Raw genomic sequence first — 20,855 nt, 5'->3', positions numbered from 1 at the left:
CTGTCACTGCACTGTATGATTGTGTACTGTGCAACACTGGAGGCTGTTACTTCCCCATGCTGGGGCCTGTACTCGGCTGTTTTTTCCCCTTGTCGTAGCAGCTGCTTCTTTCTTTCAGTAGCAATCTAATGATAAATAACTGACCATCAACTAACTGCTTGTCATTCGGGCGATTTGTGGTTTCAACCCTTACCCATATTTTCAGGCTGCATTTCACCCAGGAGATTCTGAGAAGTTCATAACAAGTCTAGCAGACCAAGGCTCTTATGTAGCTAGCATAGGGCATCATCAGTATAAAATCTGAGGCCTATTCATACTGATGATAGTAACATTTTTACTAGAGAATTGGGTAGAAAAATGCTTATGCATTTTTTAATCAATTAAATTACATTAGTATGTTCATATTTGAATTCAAAATAGAAGAAAATTAATTAAATCCTGCTTAAAGAGCTGCTGCTCTCATGTATGCAACTGGAGTCTGCTTTGGCTACAGAAGGGAAAGTCTGACATTGTAACAGCTTTACAGCGAAAAGGATTTCAACAAGATTATTGTATATGTCTGTTACACGCAGAAGCAAAAAAAGGCAAGACAGACAAAATGGCTGTAGAAGACAAGAAAAAATATCATATTGGGAGAGCTTCATGTATATAATTTTTTAAAATATAATTTATGTATATAAATAATATAAGTCAGTCTTCTGTAATACTGAGCATACTACTATTAATAGATAGTTCAGGCCTTTACTGGTGTTCACAGAAATCTTCTTATACTATGGAATCTTTCTTTGTGAATACTCTAAAACCATCTGACAATACAGAGGTGTTTTTTTCTAGTTTCGAGGTGTTTTTTTAGGCTATGTTTTGTCATTTAACTTTCCTTTTAAATGCTACATTGATAAAACATTGACAATTTTAAAGTATTATTCAGTAAACTCCATCCATCAGTCCAGTGTGAAGTTCAAATGCTGAAAGCAATAATGTATTTTCAGATTTATTTTTTTAATGATATAACATAGTTTTCTGCATCAGACTAGAGATCAGCTTGTCACTGTCACTCTTTCCTGTCAGAATACAGGGTCCCGAACAGCACCATTAATGGCAGTGAAACAGCTGTAGGCAAGAGGAAGTTTCTCTTGATATGGAGATTGCAATCATACAAGCAAACTGCCATACAGTGTGGGCAACACATAGGATTTCTGAAATATTAGCTGAAATATATGTTGCAAAAAGTAGCAGAAGGTTTACAGCAACATAAATGAGAGAGCACACAAGTAGTGTTACTTTGCTTTGGAGAATTATTTCTGAGATTTAAGATTAAACAGGTATAGTCTCAAAACTAGATGAAATATTGCTTTAATTTTAAGCTAGAATAATGATCTGGGGATGGGAGAGTGGTGAGAAAAATATCTCTGTAGAAATCTGTTGAAAGAAAAAATTATCACTGTAGTATATTGTACATATTGTAAATACCAGTTTCCATTTCTGCATTCTGAGATAACTGAGATATGGACCTAAAAGTTTAATAAGTACATTTTTTTTATCAAGTTTGGCTGTGGCTCTAGTAATGCTGTGTGACTACAGAATATTGAAGAAACTGTGGAGAAGAGAGTGATTTAGGTAATTACACGTCTTTTTATCTGACCCTCCCGATATGAAAGTTTATAGAAGAAAGAATAATCAAATGTGGAGGTTAATGAGAGTGACATAAAATGAAAATTAATTTATTGGTTGTAGACTAATCTGATAGCTTTGACTATTAATTTCTCCTTTTTTTGACCCATGAAATCTATGTTGACTTCATGAAATCATTTGATGTTATGATGAGAGAGTATTCATTAACATAAAAAGTGGAAGAAACATAAAAGCACTGTCTAAAAGCAACATGGCAAAAACCCCAACAGTTGTATTGAACCAATGAGTGTACCTGACAAAGGGTTAGACAGCTTTGCCAGTTGAGGGGAGGATCGGGTTGTCATCACTAGATAGTCTGGAGGAAGCAGAGTAAAAGAAATGAAAATCAATAGTATGAAATACAAGATCATGGATCTAGATACTGTAGCGACAGCTTTGGTCAAGAAAAAAAATGTATTTTCTAGTGTGATAGATAAAATATTTCCAGTAGAACTGTAGAAATAGTAATGGAAAGACTAACAGGACTGGTGAGTTATTACCTGAAATAATATGCAGAAAGGTTTTAAAGTGGAAGCAAGTGACGAGTCATGGAATAATCATGGTAGTGCAAAACCTGAATTAAGAGAGGAAAATTCAAGAGGAAAGTTGTTTTAACCATGAAAGGTGGAATATGAGGAAATCTAATTATTATCTATAAAAATACCAGGACCTTTTATAAAAAAGGGATATGACAGTTCAGAGGGCATAAGTGAGAGAGTGTTGAGGCACACATGCGTTCTGTTCAAACAACCTGGTTTTGTGGGCTTACTCACATTCAAAACCTGTTTTTTACTTTGGTTCCAAACTATTGCTTACTTCAGTTCGGCCTGGGTTTATATCTGAATTCTCCTTGGATTAGGGATCAAAGTCAGGGATTTTTTTTTTGTTCTGCCATTTTTCCGTGTCCCTTCATATTTTATAACTATGTCTTCCAGAGGGGCATAAGAGAATGTTGGCAGGTATTTCATGTGAACTTTTTGTTGAAGAGCTGCTTATATTGCAATGAAAATAGTACCACAGTAAGACCAGAATATTGTGAGCTAGCCTCTGTTTGAGGCTGTCACCAGAAATATAGTCTTAAAGGAAAATACATCTAGTAGTTATGCACTGCTGAAATCAAAGGAATGCTGAATTTTTGTATACAGGAACAACTTAAGATCATGACAGAGGAAAGAAATCCTTTTAGAACAAGATAGAGATTTCAAGATTCTTGATCAAATACGTAATGTCAAAAAGCACTGAAGTAATAGAAATAGAAAATTGACTTTGCTGGAGGCAAGGATTTGAAAATCTCTTGTATACAAACTGTTAATCAGTGCTAAGCACTGTAGGCACTGAGTTGATAGGAGTTTTTTTCTTACCTGGGTGAAAGAATGTAGCTGTTAGCTGTTGCCTGCAATTAATATAGAGGAATTTTTTGTTGTTGTGAGTGTTTTGGGGTTTCTTTACTTGTTTTTAAACCTGGATACTTTCTGAGTCTCATCATTCTGACGTTTTTTAAGTATGTCACTTTAATTTTATGCTATGAGCTCTTTTTTTATGCAAGACAAACTATATTGTGAAGAGTCCTCTGGATAGTTATATTAAGCACAACAGATTATCATTTGTGTTTCTCAACACCTTTCTAAGTAAATCAATGCATAAAATTATATGCCTACCCTCAAAGGCTTCTTATGACAGCAGAAGTATGACTTTCTTTTAAAATCAGGTTTGCTTGTGGAACCTCTGAAGACTGAAACACATGTGTAGTTAACACTGTCAGCTTCTAATTATAGCTCTGCTTATCAAACAAGGCAGTTTCTTAACTAGTGAAGCCAACTGACCTACCTGGTAGTGATTTGGGTTTAGCAGTCGTTGAGTGAAAATCTGCCATGTCTAACATACAATTGGAAGACAGCATTTTTGAGTGAACAGAGGGTTTTAAAAATTGTGATTATAAACCAAATCATGAGTTATAATATGAGCATACATTTATATTCTCTTATTCTTTTTACAGAAGTTGATTGTCTCCAAATTGTTTGAGATTTGGTTTGGGGTGGTTTTTTTTTTTTTAGGTTACATTAGCATTTTAACAGGTTGCCATTGATCATTTTATAGTTGTGTTAACCTTTCTGCTATGAATGGGATTGCAGTTGCTATGCAACATTTTACTCTGGTCGTCTGGGGACTCTGTGAGGCATTTATGACAGAAAGATGTGTTCAGTGTGTGTACCTTATATTTCCATCATGTAGCTACTCTGTGGAAAAGTCATGAATCCACTACAGACCCTAGTAACATCATAGGGCCACAAACTTTCTCCAGGGATTTTTTAGATGAAGGTTAAAGTAGCTTTACCTTTATAGGCAGAGTATATTGTGAATGAAATAAATAATGAAAAAAAGAAAGGGAAAACAAAATCATCCTTAGACTAAAATTCAGATTATTTTCTTATCGATAGAGATTGTTTCTGTGGAACATATTTAAATGTTAAGTTTACTTCATAAACAATTGGGAAATAAGTTTTAACTGATTGCAATAATATAAATCCAAGATAGAATACATACTAACAGGAGTTATTCTAAGATTACTTTTATAAGTATATTTATACTTTTTACTCAGGTCTTGATATTTTAATGTATTTACACATTGTTTAACTTCCATACATTGCTTTAAATGTATGAAAGTTAGATTTTTCAATTTCTGATAAAGAAAATGTGCACTTTTTCTACATCCTTCTATAAATCCCTGATGTTTCTCTGCCTCATCCCATCAAGTCCTTATATTTCCCTCCACCTTACCAAGCACTTTCACTATGACAAATTCTGTTGTGTTTTTTAGCAGGTATTGTTCTTTCAAACTAAGAGATCGAGTGTTAGATTTCATGTGTAGGTGTTTAATAGCCTCATTTTCTCTTGTTTTGAGGGTCTTATTTTCTTCATGATCTTCCATATAAATGTTCGTATTTTCTATTTTAACAGAATAAGATTGAAGAAAGCTTTGTGCCTCTTGGAGTAGCTTCAAAACTTGTCCTTTCGTTAATCAGAAGAGACAGACTGGCTTATGTATATCTCAGGTTATTGGAAACAGACTGTTAATTGCAGTTAAAAGACTTAGGCATAAAAATAAAACAAAATGCAGGCTTCAAAGAACATATATTTAATCAGAATAGGCAACTGTGTACGTGAGGGGAACTGAACATTTTTGAGTGGCCCTCTCATCTTTCGCTGTACTTTCTTCAGTGTGCTTTTATTTCAGAATTTAAAAATTACTATGCTGATTTGGGTAAGGTTTTTATTCGTGTGTTTTACAGACACTGTTTTTTGTTTAAGGTGTTAACAAAACGAATGTTCTGTATTTTAGTCTCAGCAGAAAACCTGGAGAAGAGCCTGAAGCATATGGAGAGGCAACTCCAACAGCTTGAGAAGGATTTGCAGACTTTTCCAGTTCCTGAAGATAAGCACGATAAGTTTGTAGCAAAAATGTCAATATCCTTTGGAGTATTCTTTAAAAAAACCTCACAACCAAAGAACCCAGAAGGCATTTAACTACATTACCTTAAACTTTAAATTTCTTTGCATAACTTCTGTCTAGTCTGAGCATTTAGTTTTTAAAAATGTAACTTTTTTTCCACTCATAAACTAAATACATGAATGATCGAATTAAAGGATTAATCTGTAGAAGACAGAATGAGAAAATTCTATATTTATTTTCTAGTTTATGCATTATCAGTGTGAACATAACCACAGAACCAAAAAATTCTCTTATTTCAGAAATGAGATTCATAGCATGTGAGAACTGATTTCTGGTCTTATTTTTGCCAAAATTCTTTTTTCTCACTATTTATTCCAAGTTCTGCAGCCAACTTCTCTGGCTGTCTCTCTCATAAGAAAGCCTTGTAACATGATGGTAATTAAAGGAGAAAAACCCGTTTCTTTCACTTAAACCTCCCTACCAGATGATGGTCATATATATTTGGCACTGACACTAATCTGGAAGCATTGCTGATGAGGCTTTTCTGTTTCTTGTTGTTGCTGGCTTGTTTTTACTGCTCAGTGGGTTTTTTGAGAGATATATTTTGTGTTTCAGTCCACCAACAAGGTGTCTTTATAGCATGAAACTTAAGTTTAGTCCCTGAAGAAGCCAGTACCTTAATAGGAGAAACAGGAGAATGGTTCTGAGGGCAAGAGTTAAACCATTGTCTAGGACATAAGAGGAAAACATGTCCATGGTAACATTCTCTGAAATATGACTAGGACTATACAAAGTCTTTGCTTGGTTAAGAAAAGGATGTGTAGTCTAGGCAGTTAGGAATGGGAAGCACTTATTAAGAAATCAAACCTATGAAAAATGACACTCATCTTAATCCAAAATAGTCATGATGCTGGCACTTAGAATATCTTACAACCGTTTACATTTTTAAACTGAACACTAGAGTTTCATGTAACAGATAATTTAGTATACAGCTCTATTTGGAGATGAGGTTATTTAACTCTCATATCTATAAAGCAGATAGGAAAGAAATCAGCAACATTTGATTGAGAACAACTAGGGGATACCCTGAAAAAAATAGCTTCACTTAATGTAGGATGCCTCATTTCCCTTTGTGTTACTGATACATTGGGCATTTCTGAAACTTGATGGCAGGAAGTGAGTGAAGTACTGGATTATAAAGTTACAAATTGTATTTAGGACTGAATAAGTCCATTGTGCAGCAAGGAAAGTGTGACATAGTTGCCATTAGGGAAACAGGGTGAGATGATTAACACAACTGAAGTGCTGCACTGGATGACTATAAGCTCTTCAGAAGGGATAGGCAAGGAAGGAGAGATAGAGGGGTAGACTTCTGTGTTAGGGAGTGTCTCAAGTGTTTAGAGGTCAATGATGGTGATAATAGGGACAAGTGTTTATGTGTAAGAATGCAGGGGAAAGGACAACAAGGCTGATATCATGGTAGGAGTGTGTTATAGACCACCCAACTAGGATGAAAAAGTAGATTAAATGTTCTATAGTCAGCTGGGAAAACTCTCAAGATCACTGGCCCAGGTTCTTATGAGAGACTTGAACTTAACAACTACTCTACTGGAAATACAACACAGCAGAGAGAAAACAGTCCAGGAGGTTCCTGGAGTATGTATAAGATAACTTCCTGGCACAGCTGGTGAGAGAGACGGTGAGGGAAGTATTGAGTACTTCCATAACATCACCTCAAAAAGTATACTGTGTACCTAGCGATGTGGCAGAGAACAGTAACAATGATCAGCAGTAGACAATAGTTCCTGCAGAAGAAATGTTTCAGTAAGTTAGGACTCTGAAGGTGGAAAATCTAAAAGGGTAGGAAAATATAATAAAAATACTTGTAATTTTATTTGCTGTACATACAGGAACAAAGTTAGGACCACATTTATTGGGGCTTACAAATAACCAGGATTCATCTCATGTAAAATACCATCCTTTTAGGATGTTGTAGAGGCTAAAAGTGAGAGTGAATTTCATGTAAGACTCAGGTAGTTAGCTAAAGATAACATGTCTGGAGTTATTAAATACAGTAGTTCGGATGTAGCTTTAGGTCAGAAAAATCGCTGAGGTGCAGACTGTTAGAATCTAAATACTACATCCATTGAATTATTATGCTACACTTGCATGTACAAGTTTCCTTCTTGTTTTCCCTAATCGTATTGACTGCTGTCAGAAACAGGTGAGATGAATATTTGCTCTTACTCAGAATGAATCAGTACAGGTAAAGCCAGCAATACTGCATACTTCATTGTATTAGTCTGTTCAAACACAGTATTTTGAACACTAAATGTTATGAGCAGGAGTAATTTGTCTTCACCTACTACCTCTCCCAGCAGATAGGCAGTAGTTTCAAAACAGTAAAGTTGCATATGGTTTCTAGTAATGTCTATGAACACCCTAATTAAAGAAACTCACTTTTAGAAAAACAAGAACTTCAATAAATTACAAATCAAATAAGGTTTGATGTAAAGGTTAGATAATCCTGCACAGCGTGATGAAACCTGGACCTGTCTCTACTTTTATTCCTGTGACATGGAAAGCTGAATGATGCTGATGTCTTGAAAAGCATGCAGCTCATAAAAAGAAACCAGCAGGAAATCTGAGAAAGGAAGGATGGTACTTTGTTGGAAATAATTTTTCATCCTGAGTACAATTAGGCTCCATGGACAAGCAGGCTATTACATCCTGTCGCTAAATATCACAACCCAAAGGCCCCTAATGAACTGATTAGCATCCTTGTTTCTTTAGGAAGTCAGATATATGCACAGTTGGTGCACTCTTTTATTGACAAAGCCTGTAATTATGAATATTTCTCATATATATTAGATTGTGCTAGTTTGTCGGTCATCTTATGTACGCTAGCTGAAAAGAAATGATAGTTAATATTGCAGTTCTGTTTGCTTTAATTAGAAAAGTGAAAGAATATGGAATAGATATTGATCTAGAGTATAAAATCCGTTGAGTGAAATGTTCAATAAAAAACAGTGAGCAGAATATATTTGTACTTTAAAAATAAAAAATTAGTGAGTTTATGGAAAGAATTTAAATTGCATATTAAAAGCTTAATTAATTTAGTCAACAATCTCTTTATCAGTCCAGCTCCCATCTAGTGATTTTCTAAGTAGCAACTGAGAAACTCTTGACAAGTTTCAGAATCCCACTGAATGTAGCATTGATGGCAATTTTTACAGAAGCTTATGGAACTAATCCTTGAGAGACAATAAGTTGGCTGCTGCCTTTCAGCTGGGAACAGAGTCCTTTCATTTTGATCAGTTCTCTGTTCCTCTTTCCTTGTCATTTAAGTTGATTTATTGACATTGTGGAAAGAGAAGAAAGGAACAGCACTTGCCCGAGTCAGAGCCTTATTCAAGTGAGGTAGAAGAAACCTATTTCAGCTGCAAGGAGGAAACTATATGCTGTCTCTAAATTGTCCGTTACTTAATCAGCCTCGTAGTTTGAGCTTCCTTCTGTGCAGCATAAACAGACTGAAGTGTGTAAGACATCCTTGCATCCTAAGGATTTGGGAAGATTTCAGGAGCTGACCTCATTAGGTGAAAAAAGGTTGTATGTTGCTCTTTGGGAGAGTCAAGATGTTGGTTGGGTGGACAGGTAATGAGTTAAGGTTTTGGCAAACAATGTAAATTTAATTTATTATGTAATTCCTTTATACGGGTCTTTAATGTCTGATCTGGACTTCAGGTGTGTATTACAGCTAGCGCTGTTTGCTTGTAATATATGGAATGTACACTGCATGCAGCAGCTCTGTGTGGTACAGATGCATGTCAATTTGTATTAATATCGTAACATAGAGATAAGTAGGAGTGAGTGAGTCAAGAAAAAGCTATTATTTGACAAATATTCTTTAGAAGGTACTAATTTAAAAATCTAAACATTTCTATGTGTTACTTGAACTGTTAAATTCAGATATATAATTTTACTATTGAACCTTCCCCATATGTATATAAAAGAAAGTCTGTATGACACATATTTTTCAAAGAATTGCAGGTATTTTCTCAAGAACTGGATGTGGGAAATCCTCAACAGAGCCCTATAGCATTTGCACCTTTTGGCCTGAGTAGAAAATCATTTGTTGAAATGCTGTTTTGAGGTGGCCTCAAAGTCTTTTTGCACAGGTCTTTGGAAAGTTTGCCATGTTTTTACAGAGACTGTTGCTGGCTAGAGTGTAGTGGCAGTCTCAGTTCTATTTTGAGGATTCTACTAAAATATATGCAGCATATTCATCTTTTGTTCTTATGCAGAATAATATTCCTTTTTCGATTGTCTACACGTAATACACTTAATGCATTTAAGTAGGTTAGTTTGTGAGAAAAACTCAAAAGTGGTGAATATGAGACCTTTTAAGGAAGTATTTGGTACACATTAGCAACATTCATTATCTGTTCTAGAGTAACAGCTGCTTTTACTCTGCACTATGATTAGTATTTTATATACCACTAAATATTAAAATCAGTAGCAACTTCAGACAAGCAATTCACTATGAGGAGAGTTCCAATGAATATGCAAGACGAAACATGCAGCAGTTAGAAATTTTGCCACAGATACTGCTTGTTTCAGACCTGCATTGCTTTCCTGCTCCATTAATGAGCAGAGTGATGATTTGTAGTCCCATGAGTCCAAAAAGGCAGTCTGTGAAGTGAAGCCACTTTATAAAAGTTAACAATACCTAACTTTTTTGATTTCCTTTTCCTCCCACCTGTGTTACAGCTCTGCTGTACTTCTGTCTTCATTCATCCAAAGCCAATGAATTGTAGCTGATAATGCATATATATCAACCTGTTCATAATAATTACAGTTGGGATTGCTGTACTCAGTAGTATTCCCTGTTGTTTCCAGTTTAGCTAGTGCTGGCTAACAAAAGCCATATTTAAGGAAAAAAAGGAAGAGAACTTATTAAAAATACCTAAATTGAAGCATAGTCTCAATAGAATGCCAAGAGCTTGGAGTATCCCATAATGCACCAGATGGAAAACAAAAATCTTAGGATTCATCGTGTCTGGCATTGAAATGCTGTATACTAAAATATCTTTCCAGAGTGCTGTATTTTGGGTTTAAAATTGTACATCACATATTCAGGGCGAGTCAATTTTAACAGCTTGAACTAAGCAGCCTATGTGGACTCTATTAGCATAGTTGTAACTTCAGCTACATCTTGCAGAGTATCACTGAAATTCCATCTCTCTCAACTCCCTCCTGCCCAAGTTTCCTTTTCAGGCTATACTCTGATATACATTAACTTACATGATGAAGTACACATTTTATTCTTAATTTAAAGGTTTTTTTCCCATCTGTTTTTTTTTTCCTTCCTAGAAAACTGAAGGTTACTGCAATGTTTGATGTAAGGCATTTATACATAATTGCAACAAAACAAATTTATCTATTTTTTCTTTAACCTTCCACTTGGTGGAACTAAGCAGTCTCATAACTGAAAAAAGAAATATTGTTGTTTTCACAAAGTTCTGTTAATGATCTAAGAATCACAAATAATAAGTGTCCTAAATTGTAGGATCAAAAATAAACAGAATGTAGAAATGTTTATTTATCGTTTCATCAGTTCAGCATTAATTTTTACTGTTTTCCTTTATTATGGTTGTTTGGGTTTTGGGCGAGGGGGGGGTGGGTTTTTTTAACTGCTTACATGTCTTTTGATTGTCCTCACTTGTGTTTCGTCATGCTTGCTTCTCGTACTCCTTTTTTTACTTAATATTTCAGCAGTTGGTACATACTAACCTCTCATCGCTCTCCCACCAATAGCTTTTAAAACATTTTTAATAATTTTAAAGAAACCCAACTCTGAAGGGTAGTTTCCAGTAAGCTTTGTGTATCATGGGAGCCAAGTAAAGGAGATACAAATTGATCTGGAAGTAAAAGTGAGACAGCAACATCAATTCTCTTTGAGCTGCTACTAGCCAGTCAGCACAAGCAGCTCGTGAGCTGCATTTTGTCAAGTCAATAGAAACATGGGAAGAAGTTCATACTGGTTAAGGAGCCTTGTCAGGGGAAGAGAAAGTCTGAAGCAAATTGTTGGGCATGATGGAAGATGTATCATTTAAAATCATTGAAATCTAGCCTTTTTTTAGTCTCTTTCTTTAAGATTGTCATAGCAGAGACTGTTCTGCTCCTGCAGAGCCAGCTAATAGCCATCATAGTGACTAACCTGAATGTTATGGAGGTGCATTATTTCTCCTTTCCTGCTCATGTCTTAGAATATTGTAGTATAACTTTCTGGCCTGGATTTTAAATTACAAAAAGAAAACCATTAACGGCTTACTTGGTATTTTAAAAGCAATGTTAATAAACCAGAAGGACATTTAATAGTGAAATTGAAATGGAACTCAGCATCTAAACAAAACTGAAAGAAGATTGCATCACAGAAAAACTGAAGAGTGACAACCACCACCCAGTAGCAATTGTTGCTGTGTGTTTAAAACAACATGGTATTCTATTTGTCTTGATTTTAATGCATTTCATAAAAAATCCTGTGCTTCATGAAATTGTGACCATAGTATATGTGTCTCTAGTATAAAATATATAAATGCAGTAAATTCTCTTTTGCAATAGTTGGGGTAGGCAATTGGAAATAAAGGTAAAATAACCATTTCTTGACTTCTGTAGTCTTTTCTGCAGGAGGAAAAGAATGGAACATAAATATTTGTTCATCTAGCATTACATTCAAGCAAACACTTTGTGAAATTGTCCTACATAAGGCAGTGACTACTTAGAATATTTCTTTTTTGACAAAGTTATCACAAGTGTTGAGTGAACATAGATTTTTTAAATTTAATTTCTGTTATGAAGTATTTTGCTTCTCTTTGTAAAGTTCTCTTCTATTTATAGTTTTATTGTTTTCACCTCTAATTTAAGTAGGTTTTGTTGACATTGCAAATAGCCCTAGAAAAAGCATAAATACCTGATGCAGTCACCAGGAACAGAAGTGAATAAATACATTGTTGTTGCTAAAACTGCATTTTAAAAGAAAAAACCTGTTAAGGTAAAGCTTTTAATCTTTCATGGGTTTTACTTTTAATACCGTTTTTTAATAGTATTTCTAATTTTAGTAGGAACTGTACTATTTCTTGATATATTATTCAGGTTAGTTATTGGTAATTGGTCCAAATTCCATGTAAACTGTAATTTATATACCTAAACCTTTAGCTTCAATAAGTGATAGTGATACTACAGAAACTACATAAGTGCCTGAAGTTAAATTAGTTCCATACATTTAATTTCATGCAAAATTATATACTAGGGGTATAATCTTTAAAGTGTTTGAAAAAAAAAAAAAGATGGAAAGCACCCTGAATTATTCACAGGCCTAATCCTTGTATTTGATGCAAATGAAAAATATGCTTGAAATACAGATCAATGTTAGGTAAAAATTGTGGGTTGACTGGATTCATTTGAGTATTCTTGCAGCCTTAACAGCAGCATACAGCTTTCTAGTTCATGCCAAAGAGGATTTTCAGAAACTTTCACGGATGCATGAGAACATGGAGAAACTCTATCAGAACGTGATGGGTTATTATGCCATTGATCTGAAGAAAGTTTCGGTGGAGGAGTTTTTAACGGACTTGAACAACTTCAGGACAATGTTCATGGTAAAAGCTGTGTATTTAATGTTTCTTAGAATTTTTTTTTTATGTTTCAGGTACTGAACAAACAAAAAACAGTTTTATTCCTCCTCAAATGGTGTGTGATACTCATACCAGAAATTTTATTTCGCACGTCTTTAACTGTTAGCATATCCTAAAGATAATGGAGTTTTGAATTATTATTTTTGAATTATTCTTTCTGAAAGAAAACCGAGCTTCTTATACACATATATAACCTGAACGAGAAAAAGCTGAAACTCTACTATTTTAAAATACAACTGCATTCTCTGTTTAAAGGATGCCTTTTTATTTACTTAAAAAATAAGTATCCTAAAAGTTATTCCATATTGATAATGCACACTGTTCCCATGCAACATCCAAACCAAAGATTTTATTTAATTTAGTTTTTCATTTCCCTGCAGCACTTGATCAGTGTCATGGTCGGCATATATAAGCCAATTCTTTGCTATGAAAACTCAACAACTCCTTGTCCTAGCTTAAAAAAAAAATAGCTTATTTTCCTTAAACACGGTCTGTTTCTAAGGTCCTTTAATTTTTGTGACAATAAATTGTTCATATGCATTTTAAATACTTTCTACTTTTCCCTTTAAAAAGAATGATCTTTGAGGAAAAGGTTGGACTAGATGATCTTTAAAGGTCCCTTCCAACCCCAACCATTCTATGATTCTTTTGTGTAGAGCTTGGAACATACTTACAAATGTAATTCAGGCTCACCATTGGTTAACAGAGCTTGGCCTTTCAGTCATCTTGAATAGTCAGAGGTGTAGAAGTTAGCATGTACTAGCTTATCATAAAAGCTTGAGCTATTTTGGAAATATAATTTTATTTTTCTTAGAGTGTTTTTTGAGTCCAAATGCATTTGCATTATACTTCCAAATCTCAATAACAGGACTACCAAAATGGCATTTAAGGTTTTTAAAAAGACTTTTCTGAGAAGTGAAGTAGAAATTTCTCACTAGGATATTTATATGTTTGGAGATTATTATATATGACTATAAACAGTCTTCTTGGCAAATTTCAGGATAATCAATGTTCTTCAAAATATTGCTGGTTCTTTAAACATGTAACAGGTAAAAGAAGTATGATTGACTTGATATACTTCAGAATACATACTGAGGACTGGTATATCCCTCAGTTAACTAAACAACTTTGGGAAAGGTGATGGCTCTATAATATATATAGAGCTTTTATTTAGTGATTAGTGAGGACTACTATCTTGGTGATTTATAACTATATTCAGATTAGTAAAGTTAGGAAGCCAGGGACAGGCATTATATTTTTGTATTTTGTATTTAAGTTGTAGCTGTTTTGAACTTTACTTGCAGAAATACTTTTTTCTCTTGGATTCTGAACACTTGACTGGTAAGCAATTCTTTCTCAATGAAGAAATGTAAAAACACAGGTGCCTGTGTGTAGATCACATCTGGTTACCTATGATTACATAGCTTTAACTTACTGGCTACACTACTGCAGGTATATTATCTGAACCTGAGCTTTGTGACAAAATCTGGAGCAGTAAGCCAACTCATGCTTATTAGTCTGTAGGAAGATTTGATTACTCATTTTACCATCTACTCATTGCAGCCTGACATCATTACAACATTGTTCTTGAAGTTTCTTGCAGATTTCCCAGTCTTGTTTGGTTTTGCTTGTTTGGTCTGTTTTTTTAATGATTTCAGACGTGTCTTATGGTGTAGACAGGAAAAATACTTCTTTCCTAGATATTGAGAAAGGTTTTGTAATTCCTATGTCCATCTCTTTTGAGGAACCGATATTTAGCAAACATATTGGAACATGTAAAGATTGCCAAGCTTCTGCTATTTTGGAGTTTAACAGCTAAAAAACCTAGAAGCCACAGTCTTCAATCAGAATAGTTTTACTTGGCTAGCTCTATATGCTAGACTTTTCAACATAGGCATTAGTTATATTTTCCTGACTTTATCAGTGCCTAATTTGAAACTCAGGAATCTGATTTCAGAATTGCTGCTTATTATGAAATAGTTGTATTACTTTAGTTTCTGATGTTTAAACCATCACATCCCCATTTAAGTACTGTAGAATAAGAATTCTAAATGCTTAGCTTCATCTTGAATTTGAGAGTCAATTGGTACGATTTACCTTAATTTATCCATATTTCTCTTCTTTATCTGTAAAATTAGCACAGATACTAACCCCTACCTCACAGCAGTGTTATAAAGATAGATCAATTAATGCTTCAAGACAGTTAGATATTATTGATAAGCATGATAGAAGAAACTTTGAAGAAATTTAATAATTCTGTCTTGCAGAGCACAGTTTGAAGGCTATATGAAAAAAACATGTAGCTAAGGAATAAAACCTCTTACCCTTCAATGACACTAAACAAAATATTGAGTAGCTGCTCAGTTTTGAGACTTTATGGAGAAGATTTTTTAGTTCCCTAGCGTGAGACACCTGAGGTCTTATCTTCAGAATTGTTTAGTATTGGTCTTGATTACTGACAGAAACTGAAGATGGTTGATATCCTTTAAAACTTATCTCAAAAGACTTTTAAATTTAGTGCTGAAAAACTGTTGGATTCTTAAGGTCGAAAACTAAAAGACTACTTCAGTCACCAGTAGGTGTGGGAAAGTGAAGTTCAATCATCCTTGTGGTCAAAGAAAGTCGATAATTTACATACAGTGCTTACCTACTGCCTATAATATGAAGTGGTTTTCTCAATAATAAAAAGGTTTAAATTGTTTTTTAAAAAATGTTTTAAATCTGGAGCTGTAGACTTCATAGGTAACTTTGGAGTGCACTTCAGTTGTTATTCAATGGCTCTGACAGCTATTTGTTCACACTCTATGAGCACCAATTCTAAAGTACAGTTGACTGTCCACATCCAAAAAATGGTTGAAGCACCTTACCTTCAGTGCTTTAACTCTCACAGCTAAATTCTTGGTACAGTCAGTGGAACATCTTAGGTATCTGACATCTCTGTTAACCTCCTCCTGTGCTTTCACAGCATCAGAGATACTGCCAACAGACTTATTCCTTTCCTTGGAAGGATAGCTTTCTGAAATAGACTGAAACAATTGTAATATTTCTTATTCTTGTGTTGGTCTAATGGTTAGAATTTTCCTGCAGTTGTAGAAGATGGAGGTAAGAGTCCTTGAATAAAAAACTCTTTATGTTCAGGACAGTATACTAGTGATAGGACTACAGAAACCGCTTGTTCTTATTGACACTGGGTTGCTGTGCAGCAGAAACAAGAACTAGAAAAAGAGCAACCAAGTAAGAATTTGTTCCCCAGACTCCCAATTTTCTTTTATATTATGCAAGTACGTGAATAAATATCAGAAGCAATCCTGGAAAGCACAAGAAACAACCCAAGAATGCTCATATCTCAGAAACTTTGCCATGGCATGGTATGGAAAAGACGTATACTTTGAAAATTCTTTTGAAAGTTAACTCTGCATACTGTGTTGCTTGCTGAATGTAATTCTGCTGATATATAGCAGGTGCATTCACACTGTCTAGCATTCTAGGCTTTTTGAGCAAGGAAGTGTTGAAACATCTTTGAAATGCGAAAATGTGAGAGACAAATAAGTGTTCACCTCAGTCAGGTTTGTGACAGTTCTTGGTATAAACATTTTGCAGAGCTTTAGACACCTACGTTTTGTGTCGAAAACAAACAGAACATGTAAGATAGTCCGTGCCTTAGAGTCAAATTCTTTGAAACATTGGCATCTGTATGTGAGCTTTAGTGTCTAATTGAGTGTCTAATCTCATGTTTTCATGAAAGGAAGCGCATACTTAATACAGTTAGTTGAAGAGTTGTCTACCTGATGTCTCAAAGGTACCTAACAACAAAAGTACCTCAAGAAGTATCCTCAAGAAGTGTCTTAAGTGGTATCCATGGCATCATTGGACTGTAATTTGAAGTTACAACACAAAACTTACAGAAGACTAGTATCCTGATAGAGAAAGATTGCAGTCAAGGTGTGATACTCCAAACATCCAGTTTGCTCTGGTTATGAAGGTGTATGATCTACTCTATCAAACACAGTTGATCAGCGTGATTTGAAAAGGATAGATACCTACATATGGATGACTGCAGTCTGAGGCAAAGTCCTACTAGTATGATTTTGGCATAAAAAGTAGATGCAAAGTAGAAATCTCCTTGGTCACTTTGTTAGGAAGCTGTGTCATTTCTGCCAAAATTGCACTTTGTCATTTTTGCATTATTTTACAGAATGCTCAGTCTGAAAATCAGTATTAATCTGTTAAATAAATTCAAAATTTTAACGTTTTGTAGTAGGCTTCTCCCCTCCTCCCTCAATGTCAGGAAAATTGACAGAGGTGACTCTGGAGAAGACACTGTGGAAGTTCAGTTTTACTTTGTTTAAAAAGACTGTTTCATTGTCATTTTTCATGATTGAAAGCTTGTTCTTCTTCAGTTGCAAAGACAGGCATTTCCTCACAAGATTTATGTGTTGTGTTTTTTTGGTTTGTTGTGTTTTTTTTTTTTTTCCTTCTTTTGGTTACTACGTAATGTAGTGTTGCTACAAACAGTGCTTGTGCAAATGTTACTGTCTGCGTTCATCTGTGCTTTATAGTGCTCCTCAGTCCATTGTTTCAGGGGTTTTTTTCTGAATGCAGACTGGCTATTTTCGTGGTACCAACAACATGAAACATTAATTACCTCTGCAGATGTGCAGCCACTGACTCAGACCTTGTGAAGATCTTAGCAAATTTGTAGGAGGGAGCACTTTGATCTGTTGTGAAAGACAAGAATTTGTGTGTAGCTGCATTCTGAGAAGAGAAACTCTCTGCAATAACAAATAGGTGCATGGCATTTTACATTTAATGCAAGCCACAATAGAGCACTGAAAATTTACTAGTGAATGTAGCTAATACTAAAATAGCGAAAAGGTAACCCTAAAACATTTTTGTTAAAAAGTTATTGGATGACACACTTTTTTTTACCTAATAACTGAATATGCAAAATAGTTATTTAAAAACTCTGAAACTCATAGTTCTGTTTTGGCGTCATTGGAAGCTTTGGAGTGCTTATTTATAATTCAATATAAACAGTGTTGCGTGCGTGTTAACCAGAAGACAAGAATTTATAAAGCCAGTGAAGTAATGTATATGTGGATAAGAATCAGAGAAATGCACAGCAAAGTTTCCCAGGGAGCCTTGTTTTGCTTGGTATAGCGGCAGCTTGAGGAAGAATAAATGTTGAAACTATTCTAGAAATACAAATAGTAACATACTTACAATATTGTAAAATCAGGTGCTTTAGATATTTTGAGTTTTTCCTACAGCAACACATGTATTCTTAAGATGTATTTCTTGCTGAATTTGAAATCCCCATTTGGGGGCAATTAGTATGCTTTTAATAGATCTTTTCTGAATTGACTTACGTTTCTCAATAAAATACACTAAATATGGAATGTAAAATATATATTTGGTTTGATAAATTAAGGTTTGTTAGGAGATGGGATTGTTAAAGCCTTTTTCTTTGTTTCTAAGTTCAGCTTTGTTTTTACTAGGACTTCAGTTCTAATGGAACTCTATATTTTTTTCATAGCAAGCAATAAAGGAGAATATGAGAAGAAGGGAAGCAGAAGAAAAACAGAGACGAGCTAGAATAGCTAAGGAGAAAGCGGAAAAAGAAAAGCAAGAGAGACAACAAAAGAAAAAGTGCTTGTTAGAAATGAAAACAGGTAAGCAATATAGAAAATGCATTTTACCTTGCATTCTGCTGCAAATAAAGCTGCTATTTTTCCATTATCTGAATGTGCAATGGGAAAAAAACAGAAAAAATGAATGATTTTCAGCAATTAAAGTTTACAGCAAAGAGGTTCCTAAACTTTGTTTTGGAAATAAGCTTCTCTAATTACCTGTTTTCCTCATGGTGTTTTAGAACTCGTGATGCTGTTTTATATTTTTCCATTAAAATATATTGAACCTTGTGTGACCACCTATAACTTCAGTTATGCTCTGAACTGTTTAACGTTCATTACCTGAGAACAGACATTTTCCAAACCACTAAGCTATTTATTTCTCTTAACTAGCATTACATATTCATTTTTGTTCTTTTATGAGAATAAACCCTACCTGGAGTACTCTGGATTTTTCTTTGAGTATGTAAATTGTTGTTTCAATAGGTCCCTACTGAAATACCTTAAAAGAAACATCAGACATGCATTTTTAAAGTTACTCATTTATGCTGTATTGTCTTTTGTACCAGAAAAGATAGCAGACACAGAGTTCTCTGTCACTAAAAAAGTTGTCTGACAGTTCTCTGTACTGCTGTATTTTATCCCAGACTGAGCTTCTGGAATCCTTCAGAATGATCCATTACTTACTGTGTAAATTATCATGAGCTAGTCTCATTTTTTTTTTTTTCTGAGCAGATCTTATTAAACAATTCCCCAGTCAAACCCAGGGTGGCACCTTTGGCATAAATGATTATCTGTCTCCTCTATGTTTCACTAATAGCCAGAGTAGGTGTGTTTAGTTTCAGAGATCCTTCAGACCTAAAATCTTTGATTTATTTTCATAAGAACATCCATGTCTTGAGGTGCAAGACTAAAGCTTTCTCTTAAGATGGGAAACCAGGCTGCTGCCCTCTGAACACAGACTTTCCAATTCTTTAGAAGTAAATTCAAGATCCAGTCAGAAAACTACCAGTGACAATCTTTTGGAAGCTCACAGAAGATAGAAGAGGCTGCAGAAGACTAAGAAGGGGTGAAACTGGTATCTGTATTCAGGCATGGTTGGCAGCATTTCAAAAGATGTTAGATGTTCTTCTCTCAGACATGTTGTATGTATGACTGACAGTGCTTTAGATGGAAAACTGATAGTCTTTCAGGAGAAATAAAAGCTCCTGTGAAGTCCTGTTCTTCATAAGGTCATGTTCAGGCTTTTCAGAAAACATGTGCCAATGTTAACAGGCTTTTGAGTCATCTATTGTGTATGTAGGCCTCTGATAGTTAAACTTACTGTGTCAGCTCATGTAGGAGGGAACTGTGTACTTGTCATTTACAGATCAGGTAAGTCATTGAGTAAATAGCACCTTTGTCTCTTAGTAGCTTTTTTAAATTAAATTATATAAGTATACGGAAAGAGGTTTCTTGCTCCTGTTAGCAGCCACTTAAGGTTCAGTTTGGAACACTGATCTAAAGGACAGCAGATGGTAAAAGAAGTTAAGATCGCCTGAGGCTATAAATGTCTTGAGTCTAGTATTCACTAAATTGGCCACTGATGAGTTGGTTTTTGTTCTGCAGAGCTCAGTGTAAGATTTCTTATGTTTGCAGCATCATTTTAAAAGTCTATTAGAAACCCCAAATCCTGGCAGTGGAAATCCCCTGTGGTGGACTTGTTTGTTATGAAAGATAGCAACAACAGTCTGAAAAGCAGGGTTGGTTTGTTGCTGTTTTTGGCAAAAAAAAAAAGTATTAAATCTGTATTTACTCATTAAAGAGGTGTAATTCTGATGGAGGAGTAACATGGACATTCAAAAAATTTTCCTTTTCATACCTCTTTTTTTTTTCCCTAGCCATAACTAGTTCATTAAAAGGTTATCTTCACATTTAGAATCTGTAAATCAGTCACAAAATGTTTACATCCAACCTGCTGACAAATTTCAAACCAGGTCTGTCAGAATACCCAAACAGTCTTAACTGAGGTGTTACTATGGAGTAACCGATTTTTTTACTGCATATCGTTTCTTTATAAGGTGACTAGATGAGATGTTGGATTTGTAGAAACATTGTTTTAATTATTGCTGGAATGAAGTAGCTGAAAACTCATTGATGTCACTGACTCAGAAATTATTTTCTGAGTTTCAAACAGATGCATACTTGAAAATGGGGAAACATTAGAGTGTATGAACTAACTGAAGATCAAGAATTGTTTTTATTTTTTTCTCGGTGAACATACCATAGTGTAGTCCACGTATCCATTTTTCTTTTTTCACTAACTTTTAAATTGAAAAATCCCCAAGGATGCCTGTGTATCACTGTGCTATATGTCACTTTGAAGTTTCTTAACTGTTTCTCTTAAACTTTAAAACAAAACAAACC

The 20,855-nt window shown here is 34.6% G+C and overlaps 1 protein-coding gene across 1 annotated transcript in view; it reads left to right on the top strand.

Annotated features, from left to right (window-relative positions):
- DIAPH3 (diaphanous related formin 3) overlaps positions 1 to 20,855 on the top strand; it is a 229,055-nt gene that overhangs the window by 137,463 nt on the left and 70,737 nt on the right. Inside the window, exons 23-25 of the mRNA XM_062020493.1 lie at positions 5,012 to 5,136; positions 12,619 to 12,783; positions 18,356 to 18,491. Coding sequence (XP_061876477.1) covers positions 5,012 to 5,136; positions 12,619 to 12,783; positions 18,356 to 18,491 — 426 coding nt within the window. The remainder of the gene's footprint in view (positions 1 to 5,011; positions 5,137 to 12,618; positions 12,784 to 18,355; positions 18,492 to 20,855) is intronic.

The sequence above is a fragment of the Colius striatus genome, chromosome 1 (assembly GCF_028858725.1).
Source record: "Colius striatus isolate bColStr4 chromosome 1, bColStr4.1.hap1, whole genome shotgun sequence".
NCBI lineage: Eukaryota > Metazoa > Chordata > Aves > Coliiformes > Coliidae > Colius > Colius striatus.
Note: the sequence above shows the minus strand (reverse complement) of the source record. Positions and strands in the feature narration are given on the sequence as shown.